The sequence below is a fragment of the Electrona antarctica genome, assembly GCF_951216825.1.
Source record: "Electrona antarctica genome assembly, chromosome: 3".
NCBI classification, from domain to species: domain Eukaryota; kingdom Metazoa; phylum Chordata; class Actinopteri; order Myctophiformes; family Myctophidae; genus Electrona; species Electrona antarctica.
In genome coordinates, this window is record NC_136808.1 from 19,274,610 (window position 1) to 19,299,485 (window position 24,876).

The following is a 24,876-nucleotide window of genomic DNA, read 5'->3' on the forward strand; positions in this document are numbered from 1 at the left end:
TGCTATCAGAATAAAGAGCAGTTTAACCATTATTTTAAGAAAGACTATCACTTGACACCACAAACCCCTTCGAATGTAGCGAAAATAGAAGATCTGCAAACAGCTTTTAGGAATGTAATGTCTGCTTGACAGCGACGATACGAACAACAGGACCTGCCTCTTTTGTAAATTCAGTAGTAACACACAGTGACACTGTACAAATCACATTTAATCACATTTATGCTGAAGCATAATTCACCATGATGGTAATGTAAAACATCACTGCGTCTCACTAAAGGCAGCTAAATGAATCTAAGAACATCGTCCCTGTAAATATTGTGTATGTTTAGATGTCTCAAGAACCTCTGTCCTGTAAATATTTTCTATTTTTAGAAGTCTTTCAAGTCAGCATTGGCTGTACTGGTTTCATGTATCCTTTTGAATGTTTTTTTATTGCTGTATTTTTAGATTTCTTTTTAATGTTTTTGTATCTGTTAAAAAAACCTGCTAAATAACACTTCAGTTAATCTGTCGTACATTCATTGTAACAAACTGCTCCTATTTGATATTGTCCATTTTTATCATTATTCGCTGCATCCAACTTGAGAAGTTGAATGCATCAAGTTACTTAATCTTGTGTCATAATATTAACAGAAACTGTTATATTTTAGTTTTTGTCTGTCATATGCATCTTAAACAGAATCCATAACATTGATGGTTCTCAGCCCCTTCAATGCTTGCTGTGGAATAAAAAAAGCATTGTGATTCTGTGAGTGACATCTTAAATATATAGGATCTAATTTCAGCTACTGTATACAACTGATAAGTTTGCCAATAAATCTCATTTGAAAAGAGGAGTTTAATGTTTTGTTTTGAAGCTGTCAATTCTGTGTTCTCAGTATTTTAATCTAATCTCATTATGTCTGAAAGTGTATTTATAACTGATTGTGAATTAACAATATACATTATGTTATGTTTGAATGAATAGTTTATTTTGATCTTTTTTCAGAGACACAAACATTTTCTTTTAAAGTGATCGAAAAGGTATACAAAAGATCACACCCGTGTGAAGTGAGGGGCGCTCATCTTACAACATCGAGGACAAAACTCTGTTCATTGTTAATGGCATTTAATGTTTGGTTGGTGGCTGTCGATGGTGACGTTTAGGATATGTTTCAGTGTATTAAAGGTAATGTCTATGTATGTATGTAATCTGAAACCTATCTTTATTACGTCACCATCAATGCCTACCAAGCATACACGTGCATTCGTACCAGCACGACCACAATACTTGCGCAAGTAAATAGGATTTTAACTCCGGGTCTGGGGTCCATTACACTAAATATTTTCAGATGGGGGATCTGCATCCAAATTAATTTGGGGATCCTTGACATGAAAAGGTTTGTGAACCACTGACTGATTTAAAGTATATGAGATTAGATTTAGCCCAGTATGGGGGTCGGCAGAGAGGAGAGAGTGGGAACAGAGGGGGAGGTGCAAACGGGGAAATGCGCTTCTCTCTCAGCGGGTCTTTTATATTAGTACAGGAGCCACCTGGCCTGTTTATTTATAGGATATTCTTTCCTGTGTGAGTGTGATGTGAATATTGACATAGGCGATTTTTGCCACTGCTAGCGGGGGGTGTTGGCAAAGGAAATATAATATATGAACATATGAGAAATGTATTATATTTTGCGTGCACCGCTCCTTGCGCGTGGGTTTTAGGGGTACCAAACACCTTTTGGGGGAGTAGGGGGACAAAACGAGTATTACAGGTTGTATTATAATAGCCTACATTGTTATTGTAGGCCCTCCAATAACACGTGTACACATCTGCCTGGAGCTGAGGAGAACTGTCTCTCTGAGGAGGTGATGTTTTGTTTATTATTTGTTACCATGGTTGAAAGGATCTACCTAAATCTGTTGATTTATTATGATGTCTATATATATATTATAATATATATATTATGTAGTATGTTATATATATATATATATATATTATGTTTTGTTTTACATTAGAAAGGCCTGATTTATAAATACTTATATTATATAATAATGGTTTATTTAAGCTCAGCTGGTGGTGACTCGACTCGTACTAACCACGAAACATTAAATATCAATAAAATAAAAATCACACCCGTGTGAACTGAGTGGTGTAAGGTATTATATAGCCTGATCAGCTGTGGTCTGACGTAATGTCTGACGTAATGAAATCAGCATCAACCAATCAGCATCAACCATGCTCATTTTTTTAGCACAGACAGACAGACTAACAAAGCCAGTTGTAGGAGTGGTTTACACCACTCAAAAATAAACGTAATTGACATTCAGTTTCTGTTGTGCGACGGGCAGATGCAGCCACCCGCCTACCCGGAAATGTAGTCTCTGGGTTGTTTGACTCGTTTCTAACGCTTATTTTGTTACTCTTTGGGTATATTTGTACATTTCCACCTTCAGTCGATGCTTCATATCCATACGAGTGAAAAGGCCGGGGTGATCGGTTTATTTTTCAAACACAGTTCTTATATGAGGCGATCTAAAATCCCCCAAAGGAGATTACAATGCAAATAAAAAAGTACATGAACCTGTGGACTGACGCCCTCTACTGACAGTGACGTCAGGACTTCGGTGCTCTATTGTCACACACATAATTGCAATTAACAATTGAATTGTGTTTTTGGCATTGAACATTGGAAGATGTGAATAAAACTTAATTTCTGTTTGCCTTTTAGGTTTCGTAAGGAAGAAGTTTCCAAAGAAATTACTGACATGTTTAATCATTTTATACTTTCAGGGGGGAAAAAAGTGCTGCTATTTTTGGAAAATGTTTGAACGTGCATTTATTTTTTTTATATTTGAAAATGTATGAACATTTTTCTTCATGTAAGTGATTATGAGGAAATTAGGTGATAATTGTGACAGGCCTAATGAGTAAATGAGTAGATTAAAATAAATAATAAAGGCGAAATACCCAAATCTAATCTAATCAATCAAATCTAAATATCTGTGATGAACGAGAGGTTAACATAATTTCATTCATTCAGGTGACCTCGTTGGAATCCCTCCTGAAGGCGCAGAGGGGTTTGACAGAAGAGCTGCACGGGCAGGTTCAGACCCTGACCTCCACCAAGGAGGAGCAGAGGAGAGCCCTGGAGGCCTCCTCAGAAAGCCTCAGACACCTGGAGGAGGAGCTCGGAGTGCTGCAGGAGCAAGCCCAGGAGAAGACCAGGGAGGCTGAGGTATACACAGGAGTATGATTCGATTTTGGCCAAAGAAATGCAAGTAAACCCAATATAACTTGTAACGAAGCGTAATAAAACACTTGTTTCCAATGTGGTCCTGTACACATTGGAAACTGCCTAAAAATATAGTTAAAGTGCCAACGTTCTTTTTTTAATATATATTTTAAGTATCTGATCTACTAGCTCACAACATGTCTAATCACGGCACGTTGTGGGCTCATAGGTCGGCTATTTCCAAATGGCCAAAGAACTTGATTGGTTCTTGTACCCTATGTATTTCAAATAACTAATGTAGTAAAAAGTACATTTTGCCTCCAATATGTAGTGGAGTAGAAGTATAAAATATTGAAAATAGACATACTCAAGTAAAGTAAAGGTACCTCAATTGTACTTCAGTATAGTAATTGAACTTAAGGTTAAATTACTATACTGAATACTGCATTCCATTAATGCAGGCCTCCTCAGAAAGCCTCAGACAGATGGAAGTGGAGCTCAGAGCACTGCAGGAGCGAGCTGAGGAGAAGGAGAAGAAGAACAGGGAGGCGGAGGAGAACATCTCTGCTTTAGAGAAACTCCAAGCCCAGCTGGAGCTCAAGGTTCAGCAGATGAAGGAAGAGACGGAGGTAAAGTTACCACTACTTTCTTGTGGCATTTATACATGGTTACTTAATTGTTCATTCATATTTAGAGCTGCAACGGTCAATTATCTTCTTGGCAATTATTCTGTTGATACATTCTTATGATTAATCGAATAACCAAGAACTAGAAGCAAGGTTCTTTTGTTATTAAAACGGAATTGATTAATCAGATTTTATGCGTATTTTATGTTTTTGTAAATAATATCTATCTATAAATGCACCACGTCTGTCTGTAGGTCTGTGTGTACGGCTCTAATGCATGTAACTCGAAGTCGCCCCACCGACTTCAAATTTGACACACGAGTTCCACACCCCCAGGGAGTGCAGTGCCCGGTGTCGAGTCGGTGGGCCATGGCTGTCCAGAGCCGCCACAAAAGGCCTCAGCCCGGACCCTGGATAGGGCCCCTGCCCAGGGTCCATATATGGATCTGGCCTGTTGTGACTGTCACAACACTCCATATTTGGGCATGCCTGACACAGAACTCCATATATAGGAATAAAGGGACACAGAGAGACAGATACAGAAATCTCCATATATGGGCATAAAAGGGACACAGACAGATGGTTAGAACGGGTACTCTGACACGGGTACAACGGGTATTGCATAGCCGGGTGGGGCATGGATCTCCAACTTCCATCGTTACTGTCTCGGTGCTCTACAGCCACGCACCAGTCTAGTTTTAAATTTTACATTTAAATCAATTTGTTTAACTGTATTCCTATTTATGTTCTAGTTTCTAAACATTACATGTATTGCAATACTTCAAGTGTATCTACGTACCTGAACTTGACTAACGACTAAATCAACTGATTCAGAGCCTCCAGCGTTCCCATGCAGAGGAGAAAGACAACCTTCTGGATCAGATCTCTTCGCTGCGAGAGGAACTCATCACCAGTAACGCTGCAGCAGAGACACTTCCTGCCCTGAGGAGTGAGCTGGACACGGTCAACCAGGCCTTCACTGACCTCCAGAAGTCTAAAGACACTCTGGAGACAACCCTGATGGAGAAACGTAGCCTGATGTCTGCTCTGGAGAGAGACGTCCAAGAGATCACCGACAGGTAGCCCTGTCGTAATATTATATAATAGCCTGACCGCAGTTATTTTGCAGTATTGTCATAATCTCTCCCATTCATGTATAAATTAATCCTTTGAAATTATGCAGAAATACTGTGTAGGTGAGATTGTAGATCAGCAATTTCTGCTGTTTTTGCAAATATATGAAAGTATAAAATTATGAAATATGTGGCTTGTTTAGAACTTCAGATCATACATTATTTATTTTGATTATTTATTTTGATTATTTGTACCAGTCATTTTGGTGTTTATTTGTTATATCTACCAGTAATTTAGATTTGTATGTATAATTCTATATATTTCTATGCCAAAAACACAATTAAATCGACTGTGACTGTGACTTTATTCCTATCAATAGATTGAACAGAGAGTCCGAGAACCACTTGTTGGAGCTGAAAAACTCCCTCAACCAACAGAAGAACCTTAAGGAGGCAGAAAGTGCTGCCAAACGAGAGCTGTCCTCTCGTCAGACAGAGATCAAGACGCTGAAGACCACGCTGTCTGCTGCCTCCAGCGGTCTGCAGGACAGAGACTCCAAGATAAAGAGTCTGAAGGACAAGATGAACGCAGCAGAGGCAGAGCAGAACAAAGCATCAGACTCCCTCAAAGAGAAGAGCGTCTCCATGCACAAGATCAAGGTGTGCTTCATGGTTTTGTAAAGCAGTGGTCCTTGAAGTGGTTCCCTGCAAAATGTTTTACTAATATCCTATTTTATACTTTATTCAAAAATGTCTATTCAAAAATGCTCCTAGATATGTTATTTTTGAAAATGTTTAACAACACAAATCTTCTCTTATCAAGATCCTTAGCACAAAATGTGGGTCCACAGCCAAATCATTATTTCGGGGTCCTTCACATGAACATTTTTGAGAACCAGTGATGCACACATATGGATATTTTTCCTAGATAGACTTATCAGCCTGTTTTCTTTGGCCACTTGACTTTAGAATATGTTCAAATTAAGTGTTTCTATATACTGTACATCTTCCTATGCAGGTCCAGATGGAGATGTTACAGATGGATCTAGAGGACAATGAGACGGCCATGAATGCCTTTGAGAGTCAGGTGGAGGAGCTGAATGGAGCCGTATCTTCTCTGGGGGCTCAGTTAGCAGAAAGCCAGACCCAGAGGTCTGCCATGGAGGCCCAGGTGGAGGACAGTCAGGCCCAGGTACAAACTAATTGTAGTGTTGATATAGAGAATTAGAAGCCAAAGAAATTGCTGATTTTGAAACTTGTGTGTTGCGTTGTGAGCTTGAGGATCAGCTATTGTCAGCAAAGAGATGTGGTGTAGGGATAAAAAGAGCGTCCAAAGTAGTTCACCAAGTAGGCTATAGAGGGTTTAAGTGATGAAAGATGATACGATTATATTCGACCCATTTCATAGAAGTCAGATTTAGTTGCACTTTTTGAAATATCTTCATTTGAGAAGTACACTTTCATCAAAGTTCTTCTAAATCCTGAATGCTTGTTTTCAGGTTTCTGTCTTGGAGTCGCGCCTATTAGATGTCCAGTCCCAGAATTCCATCCTCGAGTCTCAGTTTGTCACTGCCAGAGAGGAGCTGTTTGAGAGGACCTGTGAAGAGTCCAACAAAGTGAACCTGCTTCAGGAGGACGTTGCTACGCTGGAGTCCAAACTGAACAAGCTAACTGAAGAGAAACAGCAGGAAACTGAGGCGAGGACATGGTTAACTGAGAAACAAGTCCAACTTGAGGCGAATCTAAACCTACTCGGTCATGAAAAAAATGAGCTGGCGACTGACCTTAGTCAAATAACTGAAGAGAAACTTAAACTGGAAACTCACTTGAATCAGCTAATTGAAGAGAAGGGCCAACTACAAGCTAGCATGGACCACGTCACTGCAGAGAATGGCAAACTACAAGTTGGTCTCGACCACGTCACTGAAGAAAAGGTCCAATTACAAGCTAGGCTGGACCACATCACCGAAGAGAAAGTCAATCTACAAGCTAGCATGGAGCACATCACTGAAGAGAAGGTCCAACTGCAAGCTAGTCTCAACCACGTCAATGAGGAAAAAGTCCATCTACAGGCTAGCATGGAACACATCACCGAAGAGAAAGTACATCTACAAGCTAGTCTTGACCACTTGACTGAAGAGAAGGTCCAACAACAATCTAGCATTGACCAAATCACTGAAGAAAAGGTACAATTACAAGTTAATCTCAAAGACGTCACTGACGAAAAGGTCCAATTACACGTTAGACTGTACCACATCACTGCAGAGAAGAGCCAACTACAAGCTAGCATGGACCACATCACTGCAGAGAAGAGCCAACTACAAGCTAGCATGGACCACATCACTGCAGAGAAAGACCAACTACAAGCTAGCATGGACCACATCATTGCAGAGAAGGGCCAACTACAAGCTAGCATGGACCACATCACTGCAGAGAAGGGCCAACTACAAGCTACCATGAACCACGTCACTGCAGAGAAAGACCAACTACAAGTTAGTCTCGATCACGTCACTGAAGAAAAAGTCCAGTTACAAGCTAGGCTGGACCACATCACAGAAGAGAGAGTCAATCTACAAGCTAGCATGGAGGAGATCACCAAAGAGAAAGTCCACCTACAAGCTAGTTTTGACCACTTGACTGAAGAGAACGTCAAACTGCAAGCTAGCATCAACAACATCACCGAAGAGAAGATCCAACTCCAAGCTAGCATGGATAACATCACTGCAGAGAAGGTGCAATTACAATCTAGAATGGACCACATCACTGAAGAGAAGGTCCAGCTGCAAGCTAGTCTCAACCACATCACTGAAGAGAAGGTCCAGCTGCAAGCTAGTCTCAACCACATCACTGAAGAAAAAGATCAACTACAAGCTGGCATGGAACACATCCATGAGCTTGTATGGGGAGTTCGTCCACACAGAGACTAAAGTAATGGAACCTGGTGGTAAGTGTGGTTCCAAACTCCACGACCGGTCATCATGTTATAAACTACCGTTAAAAACATTTTAAAAAAAAATTATAAAAAAAAATAAACTACCGTTGACATATGCAACTGATAATGAGTATCTAGATTAGGTTGTAGTCTATTTGCTTAGAGACCAAGTATATGTTTTATACACCTTATCCTTAAAGCCCAGGCCTGGTATAGTATCTAACTTCCATATTGTGACATATTTCAGAGTGAAGCCGACTAGGGAGGCAAGACATAATGTATTGTATATGTCAGTCATTTCTTTGTATATTTGTCAATGTTGTCAATGTCCCTGTGCATTATGGTTTGTTTACAAATCCTAAAAGGCAAACAAATGTATTTTTATTTATATTTTTCAATGTTCAATTGCAATCATTTTTTAAAGACTTAATCTCTAATTAAAATGTCATTATTTTGTCAGAATTTAGAGGATAGCCACTTGAGATACAGAATCTCATTTTAGAGGGGGGTCATAACTACAGTATACACACAACATTACCAACACCCCCAGCCCTCAACTCATTTTAAACTTGTCTAATAAAAGTCAGAAAAAAACTAGTACCAGTGCCTTAATTCTTGCCTTAGGGTGCACTCAACATTGATCCAACGAGCACAGAGAATTGCATTAACCGTGTGAGTACACCCTAAGGCTGCAGCCAATCAAGCCAACCAACAGTCTATAGCCTACAGAGAACAGTGATGTGTTCTGGATACCACAGTACAAATTAATCTACATTGGGAGTTATATAATACATTAAGAGGTTGAAGTATCTGTGGTGTTCTCATAGGCAATATCTGCATTATCTACACTGGGAAGTAGTACATGGGAAATTACAATATTTCTCACATCAAATGAGAAACAGTTGATTGAAGGATAAATTGAGCATAAACTGCAATGTTTAAAAAAATCAAAGTTCTGGATCAGTTGTGATGCCAAGGTAGTCTACTTTCTCCAGATAGAACTGTCAAAATTAATTGATAGGAGAGAAGACCTTGCACCATTACTTGAGTGGCGGAACAACATGCTATAGGACTTCCTAAAAAAAATCATTTTGAAAAATAGTTGAATTTGATGAATGTTTTATCAGAAACATAAATTACAGTATCCTCAGCATAGAGCTGGACTTGACTGTGAGTACGAATACTACGGACGTCTGGTAGACCCCAATATGGAACCCTGAGGAACACCTTCCTCGACAGTTAAAAAGTCTGAGAGCCTTGTAACACAACACACTGACGCCTGTTGTGAAGATGGGAGTTAAACCATAGGAGAACATTTCGATGTAAACCAATAGAGTAGAGTTTGTCAAGGAGGAGGTAGTGGTCAACCCTGTTGAACGCTTTGGAAAGATCAATAAATATTGCAGTGCACCACTAAGATGGCCTTTGTCAAAAGGCAGAAGCACATCACTGGTGAATTTTAAAGTAGCTGTGGTTGTAGAGAAATGTGCTCTGAATCCTGATTGGAAGGCGGATAAAATGGTGCCAAGATTATTGTACATTCAAAAATGATTGCAATAGTGCAAATAATGGAAATATGTTGATAATTATTTATTTCAGTTGGGTCTCCAGTTTTAAAACTGAATGTTGTGACAGCATTAGTCCATGTTCTAAACCTCTGTTCTAATCTATGTAAATGTGTTGATCAGCCACAGACGGCGCCCAGCTCCAGTGTGTGGACCAGATCGGACAACAAACAGTCACACAGTGTGACCTGGACCACAGCAGACAAACGGTCACACAGCTGGAAGTCGAGCTCCAGAAGCTGCACTCTCAGTTGGACATCCTGACCTCTGACCTCACGCTGAGGAAGGAGCTCAGCGCCGAGCTGGACACCAAAGTCCACGACTTGGAGGCCACGGTCCAGACAGCCGAGGAAAAGAGAGCAGAGATGTTGGATAAACTGAACGCTGTCCTGGCGGTGAATGAACAACTCACGGACCAGGTAGAAGCGAACATAGTTTCACTGATTGACAATATTGCAGAGTCTAAACAAAGCCTGGGTGATACATCGCTATGGCCGATATATCGGTTGTGCGGCAGACATTTACAGGAAATGTATTTTAAAGTGAACTTGTGACGTTTTTGAAAATTGTGTTGCAAAATATGACTCACGCCAGGACCCTCGGCATTCATTCAGATTGCTTTCAAGATTTTGCACACTTGTTTTTCTTATTTCTTATTTAAGTATCATAGGTAAAAACATCAGTAATCTGTTGTCTAGGATTATATACAGTGTAGATTCTGGTCCTTGAAATGACAAATGTTGAGAATCTCTGCTCTAAGCCAGTAAGACTCCATAATCGGGATCGGCGTGAGACACGCTGTAGTAAAGAAATGGCTAACGCGGTGATGTGTGTTCATATATGTGTAGGTATGTGAGCTGACCGAGGAGAAGGGCGATTTGACGTTACAGCTGCAGACTGCCACATCCCAGCTATCTGATGCAATGGAGAGGCCAGAAGGTCTGGAGATGGAAACAGGTAAATATGAAGCTGGAGACTGACCTTCTGAAAAGTTTTTAATATACAGTATGGGGCTGGGCATTTTTTGAATTCTTATATGAATAACATTAAATACGGTATTCTAATATTGTTACATTGAACATCATTTTTCAATTATTTATTTCATGCATGGACTTGCAACTTTAAAACTGTGCACACAAAAGGCAGAGTACTTGAAAATGACCCCAGAAGTGTTTTAAAGTGAAATACTCCTTCACCCAATTGGTCACCGTCAGCTGGGTGGGCAAACGGGGGCTCTGCACCAAATCTCTTAATCGAAAGATATGCAATTTTGGGTGGTGTGCAGATCGACTATTTTTCACGAATGTTCGCCCACCAGAATAGGGATGCTAGGGTTATTTCCCTCCAGATCATCGATGAATGTGATCCGTCCATGTTGATGTGCAGGTGGCTGGGAGGAGAAGTTCCTTCAGCAGCAGAGTGAGTTGAAGAGGGTTCGCTCTGAGAAGGCCAACCTGGAGCGTCACATCCTGGGCATGGAGGTGGAGCTGGAAGCCCTGCAGGAGCACAAGAGCAGGCTGGAGGTGGAGCTGGAGAGCCAGCGGAGGAGGTGTTCAGCCATGGAGCAGCAGATACAGGCCTTCCACACCGAGGTGAGCATTTATACTACACTACACCTAGCAGATACAGGCCTTCCACACGGAGGTTAGCATTTATACTGCACTACACCTAGCAGATACAGGCCTTCCACACGGAGGTTAGCATTTATACTACACTACACCTAGCAGATACAGGTCTTCCACACGGAGGTTAGCATTTATACTACACTACACCTAGCAGATACAGGCCTTCCACACCGAGGTTAGCATTTATACTCCACTACACCTAGCAGATACAGGCCTTCCACACGTGGTTGTGTGTGTGGCAGTCTTGCTATGGTTCCAGCACTGAGCAGTGTGCAGGAACCAATATGACTCCACACAGAGTGATTTGTGGTTCCTGCCGACAGGGCCTTTAAAGGCTTTGGGTTCCCTGTGCGATGGTGCCATACATGATGTTACAATTTCACTCCTCTTTATTGCTGCTATGATGATAAAGGGATATGCAATGTATATAGAGCAGGGGTCTTCAACAGGGGCTCCGGGACCCCTAGGGGGTCCTCAGAGTTACTACAGCCAAATCTTTGTGTGATAGGATTAGTTATTTTTATGTTAACCACTTGACCCCTAGCATCCCTATTCTGAGGAGAACTTTAGCCAAAAATAAAATAGGGGAGGCTGCAGACTGGCTATTTTCAGCAAAGAGGTTTGCTGTAAAAAGCAGTGTGAAAAGTCAAGTTTACTACAGTAAGTATTGACGGTTTGAATGGTTAAATGTCTGAAATATCCAAAAATGATAGCTTCACAAATCTATGAAAAAGTTTAATCTGCGACACAATGTTATACAATATGTAATGGGGGGCTCCCTGCCTCATTTCTTGGGCAAAAAAAATAAACGTTGAAGACCCCTGGTGTAGAAGAAAGGCATATTATTATTTGGAGTTTGACCTGAAGGTTGTGTGATGTGCGTAGACGGGCGAGCTGCGCTCTGCGCTGGCCTCCTGCGTGGAGGAGCGTGACTCGATGCAGCAGGCGGCTGCGCAGTGGAGAGAGCAGATCCATGGCCTGGAGAGGAGCAACGCTCATACCAGACAGCTCCTGACCAGCCTGGAGGAGGACCACCAGGCCGAGAGGAGGTGCTACCAGTCCTCCCAGAGCAGCCTGGACAGACTGGAGAAGGACAAGCAGGAGGTCAGTGGTGTTTCTTCAGTGTTGGGGGTGAAAAAGTACTCAAAGTTTTGACTTAAAGGAGAATTCCATGCTAGAAGGCTTTCTTACCTTTATTTGTAGTTGTTACGTCCCCACCAAAGAGGTCCAGGTGTTATTTTGTGCAAAAGCTCCTTATTGGCTATTTCCCCTACCATAAGCCCTAAATGAATTGCATTGAATTGATTGGGAATTGAATGGGGCTATGGGGTGTTAATTCGTTGTGCTAATTTCCATCGCTCAAAATTAGTATGTTTTTGTATATATCCTCTCTTCATAATGTAAATAATATCCCAAGCAGCACACTTTACTACTTATTTTGATGGAAATAAGCGAATTAGCACAACACCCCATAGCCCCATTCAATTCAATGCAATTCATTGAGGGCTTATGGTAGGGGAAATAGCCAATAAGGAGTTCTTGCACAAAAAAATACCTGGACCTCTTTGGTGGGGACGTAACGACTACAAAGAAAGGTAAGAAAGGTAATAAAGCCTTCTAGCATGGAATTCTCCTTTAAGTAAACGTATCAATACTGCAACATATAACGACCCTGTTACAAGTAAAAGTCCGGAATTCAAAATGTAATTGAGTAAAAGTACAAAAGTATTGGCATCAAAATGTACTTGAAGTACTAAAAGCAAAAGTACGCAGACTGTGCCATTTCAAATAATATTTGAATTGAATTTGATTTTTATATATTCCGCAATCTTTTGAAAATGGCAGATCTACAGTCAATGTACTTAAGTACAGTACTTAAGTAAATGTACTTAGTTACTTTCCACCACTGTGTTTCTTGAAACATGGATGACACGCATGGTTTTACAGTATATCGTCGCTGTCGGGCAGAAATCTTTTTTTCAAAATGGCTGATCTACACGCTCACAATTAGTCATGTTGCTACGTGTTGTGTTGTGATTTAGATTGGATATTTTTGAAAAAGTTTATATTGATGCATCGGTAAACGAAAGTCCAATAAAAAGGCTGTAGACATAACTCATGGGACCTTAAGATACATATCCGAAATTAAAGGGACCACGTGATATGAGCAGATACGACCTGTTATGTTGCAAATCTGATTCGCTCCATATCGGTCCGTTGGTCGGGGCGCCCCTTGAAGGCTAGCGCTGTCATGTCTGTCCTGGAGAGCTCTGACGTGTCTTTACTTTTTCAGACACTATAGAAATCTTTCTGTCTCTCTGTGACCTTGATAAGCACAGCTAGGGTGCACACTCTTATAAGTAATGGTAAATGCTTTAAAGCTCTACTTTATCCCATCAAAAAAAGAAAAAAAATGTGTGTGTATATGTATGTATATATATATATAAATAATTAATAACGATTGTTATGGCCTTGTGGGTCATATTGTGTATATCCCTGTGTTGCTTCTGTCCCCTGCAGGTGCTGAGCATTGTTGTCCCTAATGTGTTGCTGTCCTGAGGAGGGCCTGGCTTGGAGCCTGATCAGCCCTCTGATTGGTCCTGTGGCAGCTCAGGCCTCGCTACCTGGACTATAAAGCTCACTCTGTGCCTGGACTTCGGGGTGGGAACACTGCTGCGTGTGGTGTGGGAGCACTCCAGCGTGTGGCCTTCCCTCCAGCCGACTGCTTATGTGTTTCATGTCCGGTCTAGTTGTAGTTCCATTTGTCTGTCTGTTAGGTTGTGTTGTTTGGTCATCTGTTCCACTTCATTCAGTCATGTAAGTGTTCATTAATTCTGGGCTCACAGAGCCACTCTGTCATTCTCATTCATCATGCACTATGCCACTTTGTAAGTTATTTGTGAACTGAGTATTAAAGCAGATACTCTTTTATGAGCCGTGTTGTTCTTTCATACATGTTACGGGCAGTAAAACCCCTAGACTTGAACAGTTCGTAACATAATTGGGGGCTCGTCCATTCTTTTGGTCGTTTAAAAGTGAACCCGTTAATATTGGGATTTCTTTTTTCTTTACCAAAAGTTTTTTTTTTTTCCAAAATAGTTTAGCTTGTACTGTGTGTTAAGTTTGGTCTCTCTTGTTTGGTTGTTGCTAAAACTGAGCCCATACTGCAATATGGTGACTTTGTTTTGGTGACGTTTGGTTAAGCTGCATTCGTTAAAAAGAAAGTAACATGATGTTTTTCTTTCTTTTCGGCCCTGTCTGTGATCGGCTGGAGTTGCAGTGGTAGGTATGTTGCTCGTATTTTTTGCACCTTAAGTTTGGTTAGTTTAGTGTAGGTGATTTGGACAAACTAAAAGCTGTTAGATTGCCAAATTTCTTAGAATCTCTGTGGCGGGGCTGCTGGGAGGCGATATAGACAAGGGTGGTGGTGGAGCTGTTAGTTCGAGGTGGCTTTCTGAATGTGGCATCTGAGAGACGGATGGTCAGTGCAACTGGTTGGATAGGGGGGGAGGATGAAGCGGAGGCTGAAGATTCTTCCCTGGGTGCCGCCAGAGGTGCTGACCGGCCGAAAAAGGCTGGGGGGGTTCTGGGGAACTAGGGATAACCCTTTGGGGGGTGAGTCCTGATAGGGCGCCGGCTGCGACGCCTGCTCCCCGGCCTGATGACACAGCCACGGGAGAGAAATGCCGGTCTGGAGCGCGGTGCTCCTGCTCTAAGCCCCACCACCCAGAGATTGCCTTGGTCCCGTTTGCTGCAGAGAAGGTGAGAGTGAAGTCTGCTTTTTCAGCGTTTGTGTTGCTGCCACGGGAAGATTGGCTTAACCCGTGAGGAGCTTGACATGCTAAATAATGGTGCAGAAAATCGAGTCATATAGCTGCTTTTGCCCTCCGTTCAGTTGTGCTGGAATCGCACTAATTTTGATATAATGCAGTGGTGCTGCGATGGCACCGTTCGTATTTCTGAAATCCATAACCTGATACTGACGAGGGTGGATATGAAATGTAGTGAAATGTTTATTTGGCCGTGTCGTGGTGTGTGCAAACTGCAGAGGCTGGCACCCACGGCAGCAGTCAAACCTTGTAGCGTTTCTTTTTTTTGTTTTCATTCAAGTTGTCCTATGTTGGACTCAGGTACATTTAGTGGTTGTGCATTCAACCGTAGAGGTTAGTTAAACAAAGTGGGTTGTTCTTTCATACATGTTACGGGCAGTAAAACCCCTAGACTTGAACAGTTCGTAACAACGATGTTCCCAAAATAGGGATGCCAGTTTGAAAAGTGGTTAAAAGTCTATGACGTAGTCTCACTATATAACAATAGAGAGAGATAATATGAATACATTGCTGTTGTGCAGCTGGGGCAGCAAGTGGCGCTGTTGGAGCAGAGCATCTCCCAGCAGAGCAGAGAGATGGAGGAACTTGTGACACGACTTCACACGGTCAGAGAGGACGAAACCTCTGCCAGCTACAACTCTGAGACAATGCTGACCAAAATCCAGGTGAACATTAAATATGAAAGCCCTGCTCATTATGTTAGGGTGGTATGGCTCAGGGTAGAGGACAAAGTACAGCAACTAGTTGCCAAGGGCCTTGTCTTCAAGATACTCAAGGGACCAGTGCCCACCTACCTACCCAAAACCGCCATAAAATATTTACAACTGGACCTAGACACATCTTTTAGCTTGTCAAAGGTTTTCCCATACCCTGGGAGGACAACAAAAGAAGCTGGAATGTTTGGAATGTAATGTTAATCTCTCTCTCTCTCTCACACTCACTCACACACACACACACACACACACACACACACACACACACACGTTAGCCACCCTGTAAATTACATTTCTACAACTAGTGAGTTTTTTTTTGTTGCTTTGGAATTGCTGTAAGCTGATATAATATGACTGAGTCATATATCGATTGACTTGTTTCATCCATTGTTCTAGACTCTAAAAGGAGAGGTGAGTCGTCTGTCTCAGTCTCTGGAGTCGTCGCTGCTGGAGAAAGGAGAGAGAGCGTCTCGTCTCAACTCCACCCAGGAGGAGGTGCAGCAGATGAGGGATGGCATTGAGAAGCTGAAGGTCCGCATAGAGTCGGACGAGAGGAAGAAGAAGACGATGGGAGAGCTGCTGAAAGGTTCTACCAGCTTCTGACTCAGTCTTTATAGTGTTGCTGTCAGGCACAAACGTCTTATCTCCATTTTCTTTACTTGTTGTGTTTTTTGGTCAATTAACTACTACTTGATCATACTACAGCGTCACTCAAAAGTAGCAGATCTGCTGTTTTTGCATTTGAATCCTGAACAGTTTTGGAAATATGAGGTTTCCTGAAACGGTCCAACATTCAGTCAAATGCAAACATAACGTGGTATTCCCTGAAAGCAGCACAATACTCACTTACTGTGTGTGTGTGTGTGTGTGTGTACGTGCGTGCGTGCCTGCCTGCCTGCCTGCCTGCGTGCGTGCGTGCGTGCGTGCGTGCGTGCGTAGATGCCAAGAGGAAGTGTGACACCCTGCAGGACAGAATTGATGCTCTGGAGAGAGAGAGAGAGGAGGCTGAAAACAGCCTGGAAGAGGCCGTCTTACAGGTATTCAATCGCACACAATGATTTAAGTATAGATTATTCTAACTAGAGACAGACCACCATATCGGTCATTATTTCAACAATTACAATTCTTGTTATTAGTCTTTAGTTATTATTGTCTTTGCTTGTAAGTTAAATTACATTTCATCCAGCAAGAATGTCTTTCAGGCTGAATGGCCTTTCATTCATAATGTGTAAACCCATGTTTCTTTCAGGCTGAGATGGCCAAGGCTGAGCTAGAGGAGAACGAAGAGGAGAAGAGAAAGGTACAAAAACCATGTTACAACAATATTATATAATGTCATGTTTGTTTGTTTTTAAATCAATGATACGCAAGACATGGTAATATATTGTGATTATATCACCAGCTAGTGGTGTTGTTGGCACCTGTAGCTGAGATGTAACGCCATTGTTCCACCGCACATGTAAACACAACACTGAAGCTGTGCGCAACCACCCGGTGCAAACACGCAGCTTCGCACTGTGTTTCAATCTTGCAGATCTGCAAGTTCTCTGAGGGTCCTTGACATAAAAAAATTTGAGAATCACTGATCTGATCTATTTTGCCTTTCTCTTTACTCCTCCTTCACTCTTTCTCCATGGTTCCTCTTTTTTCAGTTGGAGGAGGAGAAGCGATTTCTGATGCTCAGGGTCCACAGCCTGGAGGAGACCAACGACAGCCTGACTGCGCGCCTGGAGCACCTCACGGCTAGCCAACAGCCGGCCAGCGCTAACGGTACGCCTGTCACAAATTAGTACTTTATTATTATGGTTAATTTTGGTTATAAATCATTATAATTGCCTGATCTCAATTATTTGTGATGATGATGGCAGTGATTTTGCATAATCGTTGGAATCGCTTCTATTCGTCTGAGTAACTCTGTTCTACCAGCTAAAAACATTGTGAGCTTATAGATCTGCTATTTTACTTTTGTCCCATACATTAAATTAAGTATATGACCTTTTTTACATACCCGATATTTACATACAGTATTGATTATTATTGTGTACCTGTCATTGTGAGTTGTGTCTTTGTGTAAAAAGCAAACAAAAAATATACATTTTTGATGCCACTAAAAATGTCATGATCGTGACAGGCAGTGCCACTGTTGCTAAACGGCGACGTTCAGAGAGGCTGTCGGCCTCCAAACAGCAGGAGTCGCTGCTGGCAGACGACAACGCCGAAAACACAGCTCCACCGGCGGTGGCCGAGGGGGATCGCCGTCCTCCTCAGAGGTCGTCTCTAGGGAAACGAGGTCATGGCGGGGTCAAGAACACCCCGACTAAAGCCAAGGAGGCCCTGCAAGACCTCGCCACGAGGATCAGAGACAACGTCTCTACGGTAACCACGAACGATGACGAGTTCAGGCCGGAAGGACTTCCTGAGCTGGTGCAGAGAGGTCAGTACTGAGGCTGTTAGAAAAGAGCTCAGGTCAGGCATAAAATAAGTATAATACAGTACGTCTAAAAACACTAAAATAATTAAAAACCTATAGTGCAAAAAAAGCATTTGCACACAGCATTTGCACAACCCGGTCTGCATCTGATGTGGATTAAAGTTCTCATTCGCCATGACTGATTTCAGTCATTTATTTTGATTCATCCATAGAAGTCAGCATGTCTTCTATGGAAGGAAGCATGTTGCGCAGTGAAAATAGCAGATCGACAAGCATACTGTACGTGTCTCTTTTTGGTTATTGGTTATTTTATTATTAAATATTTGAAGTCGTCAAACTAGCAATAGAAATATGTGTTCAATCTTCCATAAAACTCTACTAATCTTTGCTATTTCATACAATATAATCTGGAGTGGAGTCTTGCATTTTGTTTTAAAATACAATATTTTGTCAGGGCCGTCTTCCATTCTGCAATTTCTTCAACTGGTTAGATCTATGGCTACCAAAACAGAATTCTACATATTGTGCTAATTGTTTATGAAACATAGTGCTAGTGTAGCCTCCTTTCAAGCTGTTTCACAAATCGCATATTAGGACTTGGCCTACATTCAGTCGTGAGATTTTATTTTGCTTTAATCCATGGGCTTTAGAAAATAGCTGAACTACAAACTCAAGCTTGTGGATCTGCTCATTAATAGACACTCATTTCCGTCTACTCTAAATCTGCCTCTCATTGGTGGGAAGTTCAGAAACCTGCCTACCAATGAATGACATCATCGATGGGGATTCCAAGCCTTCTTATAATCTTATAATGAGCAATTAGTGAGGACTAATTAATAATTGATTTTTATTGATAATTGAATTATCAAGATTGAAATAAGATTGAAAATAGGTGCTCTTTTACTAAAAATGTCATGATCGTGACAGGCAGTGCCACTGTTGCTAAACGGCGACGTTCAGAGAGGCTGTCGGCCTCCAAACAGCAGGAGTCGCTGCTGGCAGACGACAACGCCGAAAACACAGCTCCACCGGCGGTGGCCGAGGGGGATCGCCGTCCTCCTCAGAGGTCGTCTCTAGGGAAACGAGGTCATGGGGATTCCAAGCCTTCTTATAATCTTATAATGAGCAATTAGTGAGGACTAATTAATAATTGATTTTTATTGATAATTGAATTATCAAGATTGAAATAAGATTGAAAATAGGTGCTCTTTTACTGACTTTGACAATGAACCTGCTTTTACAACACAGGATGATAACTAAGACAACAATGAGATAAGAGTGGTATACTATGGAATACTGGTCAAAGGTCAGTAACAAATGGGTGCTTCTTTAACTGTGTGTGTGGGGTCAGGTTCCCGATGGGTGAGGTCAGGTACCCGATGGGTGAGGTCAGGTACCCGATGGGTGAGGCCAGTCCGTTCATCATCAGGAGAACCACCGTGAAGAGACGTAGTCCTCGTTCATCTGCTGACAACAAGGTGAGACTTCCAGTTCCTTCATAGTGGTTCTCAAAGTGGGGTTCTGGGCATCATAAGCTTGTAGATCGGTCTATTCGGGAAATCATATTTTCTCTAAAAGTTGTGAAAACTCTTTAAAGATTGTGGAAAAATGTTACGTTAAGTATAATCTTCTCTTATTAGTAAGAGAAATCTATGCAAATCTGGGAACTAAATCGTTACCAAGAAATTTCTTCACCAATGTGTTTCTAAAGGTGTCTAATAACATGTACTAAAAGTTTGAAATTCAACTCCCGTGGGAAATTGAGTTATTAGCATAATATGCATAATATGCCCATAACATCCTATATAAGGCAAAAAAGTCCAAATTTCATCATTCAAGTAACATGTGACATATGAAACTAGGGTGTTTGCATGATTCTGAATCCATTCCAAGCATTAGTTTTGCACAAAAAACACTCCTTGGGAGGAAAACGGCCACACAAACGTGATGAGGTCAGCATATTTGGTCAAGTGGATATGGCCTAATTTAGCCCAAGGAGTGTTTTTTGTGCAAAGCTAATGCTTGGAATGGATTCAGAATCATGCAATCACCCTAGTTTCATATGTCACATGCTACTTAAAGAATGATGAAATTTGGACTTTTTTGCCTTTATATAGGATGTTATGGGCATATTATGAACTCAATTTCCCACGGGAGTTGAATTTCAAACTTTTAGTACATGTTATTAGACACCTTTAGAAACACATTGGTGAAGAAATTTCTTGGTAACGATTTAGTTCCCAGATTTGTCAAATACCTGATAAAATGCCCTTACTATATAGCTTGTACATCTGCTATATGTGCATCTATGTTTTTTTCTTTTGTAAATTATCCAGCATTTTTGGAATATTTTAAATAATTTAGATTTTTCTTTTTTGTCTAAAAATAATTTCCTTTTTTTTTTTTTTACATAAATCTTCTCTTCTGGGGGGGGGTCCCTGCCAGAAAACATTTTCAAATCATATCGTTTTGAGAAATGAGGCGCAATTCTTGCTTGTTTTGACCCAAAAAGAAGAATCCGAGATATTTGCGTTCAAAAAGCTGCTGGAGTCCTGCTGGAAAAGGAAAATCAGCATCTCCATAAAGCTTGTCAACGGGCTGAAGCACAAAGTGGCTGTGTTGACTCTGATACAAGACAGTAACTGCGTTTCCATAAAGCCGTTTTTATGCGCATTAAGGCTCTTGCGCAAAATCTCCTGGATGGAAACACATCAATATGCGAATAAGTCTCCATTTTTCGCAAAAACACTTTTTCGCTTGGAGGTTGCGGATTTAGGCTTTTTCGAAAAAAGGGAAATGCGCAAATAGTGTATGGAAACACTTGCGGAAAAGGTTTTTAATTAGAAAGCATTGAACTCGCATTATATCGCTTTTGAACAGTTGGAAAATAAAATAAAAAACGATGGGGAGGCCGTGGAGTGAACGGTGCATGGGATGGTGGATAGAGAGAGGGAGAGGATAAGGTCCCAATTTACTACTACCCGACCCGTCCAATTAATAATTGTGTAGTGTGTTCAAAGATCCCTTATGAAGTCTGAATCCTCCCGAGTTGATCGGGGCGATCCGATCATTTTGATATCTGGATCGCTACTGTATGGATGCAAGACACACACACACACACACACACACACGTGGACTACGAGTAGCGTAGTAGACTAAACTTTTATATATAGCTGCCGGGTCCCTGCAGGCTATTCGATTTCGATCCATGCATACGCTTCATCTATTCTTATATATTTATATTCATTGCATAAGATAAGCAACCTAAACGTGTAGGCTATAGTCTATATAGCCGATGAAACAAGTTATCCACAACTGTTGTGCAGCTGCAATCCATTTACAGTATAAACGACCAGTATGCTCCAATCGAGTCCCGCGACATATAGGCTACATGTGCCCCGAATATATTAAGACAAGCATTACACAACAAATCGTTCTTTGACTGTAAAGAAAGCCCATCAAATCCCTAAATCAATGGTGTGAACATGGATTAGGACTATACTTTACATGAGCCTCACTTTACTGGCAAAACAGTGCCAACTACTGCATATTTAATGAACTTATGTCATATGCGCATTTTATCAGTTTAATGGAAACACCGACAATTCGCTTTTCTTTTTTCGACTTAATGAACATACGCTTCCTTTTTTCGCAAAGGCTTAATGGAACCGCACCTAGTGATGATTTGGGGCCATGTTATCTGCATGGTGTTGGTTCACTGACAGTGAAAACTTCACACTGGAGTCAACCCAGCCATCTAAGACCATACCACTTTGTGCTTCAGTATGTTGAGGCTTTATGGATATGCTGATTTTCCTTTCCAGCTGGATTTGGCACTTTCCCTCAGAGCCAAAACTACTAGTAATAGGTATACTGACCATGGTATTACTGTGCTTAACTGACCACTCAACTGGCCTGACCTGAACCCCACAGATAATCTAGATTTTATTGTGAAGAAGAAGGTGTGAGACACCAGATTCAATACAATACAATACAAATTAATTTAAGGCAGTTATCAAAGAAAACTTGGGCTTCCATAACACCTCAACAGTGCCACAGGCTTATCACCTCCATGCCACACCCCATTGATGAAATAATGTCTTCAAAAGTAGCCCAGACCAAGTATTGACAAAAAATACCAAGATTCAAACAAAAAAGGTTTTAAATATTTCACTTTACGCACAATCTAGAATATGAAAGTTTCACTTTTTGATATTATATTACGGAGGAAAATGAACTTTCCATAATATTCATATTTACACTAATATAAGTGACCTGGTCCTTGACATGAAAATGATTGATAACCACTGGTCCTATACAGTTCGTGCAAATGTGACTTTCTGTTTCTTTATTTGTTTCTGTCCCTTCCTCCATGTTGTTCTGTCTCCAGGTGTTGGGGTCCTTGTCCCTCCAGAGTCCCTCTGTCATTGATGGCTGTGATGATGGCGGGAAAGCCGAACAAGATGGCCACCAGGAGGAGAACTGTCACGTTCAGTAAACACACAAACACATCTGGATATTAACCTGTCGCTGTCGTGTGGAAACCTTGTGTCCCCAAAAGTTGCCAAAACAGCTACTTTTAGGAAATGGGTGGGGGGGTGGGGGTGACCTTTGTCCGAAATTGATTCAATGTAGTTATTATTTAGTCACAGGTTCTTGTTAATACTTTCCAAACAAAAACATTTTATTAAAAAGTCAAGACAATTCTGATAGTAATCATCATTATAGAGTGCTTGTTCAAGTAAAAGGGGTATCTCTAGCTCTTTAATAAACAGAAAAGAATCAGTAGAGGGAACCGCACAAACATCACACGATCAGCCGGTAGTCCAGTTACAGTACCATTTGTGTCTACCCTAGTATCATTTTGTTTTGTCGCTTCTAATTTCACTTGTTTTTCCGGTTTAAATTAGCTCTCCTGATTCGTTTCTCGTTTACTAAAGAGCTGGAGAGATGGATATACCCCTGAACTGAACACACTATACAGTTGGAGGCCATCGATATTGTCCTTTTCTTTTTGCTGAGGTTTGCGTGATCTGCGCAAAAGGACAGTTAACCCATTTTGGGCGGGAACCCCTTTTGGTGTTTTAAACATTATGTTATAATTTAGCTATTGAAAAATAGCAGATCTACAAGCTCATAGCGCGCCACCGAGTGGCGCGCTACGAGCTTGTAGGTCTGCTATTTTTGAAAAATCGTGAAAATTTAGAAGGATTTTTTCAGGATTTAGAAGGATTTTTAAAAGTTTTGAGGTCAGGCCTAAATGGGTCAAATGATAAGGGACAATATCTGTGGCACCCAACTGTAGGAGTGATTGCTATCAGAATAAAGAGCAGTTTAACCATTATTTTAAGAAAGACTATCACTTGACACCACAAACCCCTTCGAATGTAGCGAAAATAGAAGATCTGCAAACAGCTTTTAGGAATGTAATGTCTGCTTGACAGCGACGATACGAACAACAGGACCTGCCTCTTTTGTAAATTCAGTAGTAACACACAGTGACACTGTACAAATCACATTTAATCACATTTATGCTGAAGCATAATTCACCATGATGGTAATGTAAAACATCACTGCGTCTCACTAAAGGCAGCTAAATGAATCTAAGAACATCGTCCCTGTAAATATTGTGTATGTTTAGATGTCTCAAGAACCTCTGTCCTGTAAATATTTTCTATTTTTAGAAGTCTTTCAAGTCAGCATTGGCTGTACTGGTTTCATGTATCCTTTTGAATGTTTTTTTATTGCTGTATTTTTAGATTTCCTTAATGTTTTTGTATCTGTTAAAAAAACCTGCTAAATAACACTTCAGTTAATCTGTCGTACATTCATTGTAACAAACTGCTCCTATTTGATATTGTCCATTTTTATCATTATTCGCTGCATCCAACTTGAGAAGTTGAATGCATCAAGTTACTTAATCTTGTGTCATAATATTAACAGAAACTGTTATATTTTAGTTTTTGTCTGTCATATGCATCTTAAACAGAATCCATAACATTGATGGTTCTCAGCCCCTTCAATGCTTGCTGTGGAATAAAAAAAGCATTGTGATTCTGTGAGTGACATCTTAAATATATAGGATCTAATTTCAGCTACTGTATACAACTGATAAGTTTGCCAATAAATCTCATTTGAAAAGAGGAGTTTAATGTTTTGTTTTGAAGCTGTCAATTCTGTGTTCTCAGTATTTTAATCTAATCTCATTATGTCTGAAAGTGTATTTATAACTGATTGTGAATTAACAATATACATTATGTTATGTTTGAATGAATAGTTTATTTTGATCTTTTTTCAGAGACACAAACATTTTCTTTTAAAGTGATCGAAAAGGTATACAAAAGATCACACCCGTGTGAAGTGAGGGGCGCTCTTATCATCTTACAACATCGAGGACAAAACTCTGTTATCTTAAGCTATTGATAACCCTTTACTATCCCAGCAGGTCCCTGCTGGGAATCCCTCCCGCTTCAAAAGACCCTTCAGACAAAAGAACTTTGCCTGAGGTGCCGGTCAGAACGGAATGTCTAATTACCCCTCTAAAAACAACCGCCCTTTTGGTGAGAACATTTTAGATTGATTCAAACCAGCTGTTAACACCGTACTGACCCTAGTTGAAAATAGATTTAATTTTGGTTCATTTATAGAAATTACACGACAATTGTTAATGGCATTTAATGTTTGGTTGGTGGCTGTCGATGGTGACGTTTAGGATATGTTTCAGTGTATTAAAGGTAATGTCTATGTATGTATGTAATCTGAAACCTATCTTTATTACGTCACCATCAATGCCTACCATGCATACACGTGCATTCGTACCAGCACGACCACAATACTTGCGCAAGTAAATAGGATTTTAACTCCGG

The 24,876-nt window shown here is 40.9% G+C and overlaps 1 protein-coding gene across 1 annotated transcript; it reads left to right on the forward strand.

Moving 5' to 3' along the window:
* Positions 1–239: 239 nt before the first annotated feature.
* On the forward strand, positions 240–24,145 carry LOC306919677 (uncharacterized protein; the record flags this gene model as incomplete). Its single annotated transcript, XM_079496232.1, has 22 exons — positions 240–245; positions 3,024–3,218; positions 3,677–3,844; positions 4,676–4,920; positions 5,295–5,574; positions 5,933–6,106; positions 6,414–7,746; positions 9,535–9,830; positions 10,260–10,368; positions 10,798–11,003; positions 11,922–12,140; positions 13,850–13,853; positions 14,611–14,798; positions 15,388–15,531; positions 15,976–16,165; positions 16,519–16,616; positions 16,829–16,879; positions 17,232–17,349; positions 17,711–18,013; positions 18,938–19,096; positions 19,362–19,488; positions 22,401–24,145. The coding sequence occupies 21 exons, from the start codon at positions 240–242 to the stop codon at positions 19,451–19,453; spliced, it is 4,578 nt and encodes a 1,525-aa protein (XP_079352358.1). The 3' UTR covers positions 19,454–19,488; positions 22,401–24,145.
* Between the last annotated feature and the right edge of the window lie 731 nt (positions 24,146–24,876).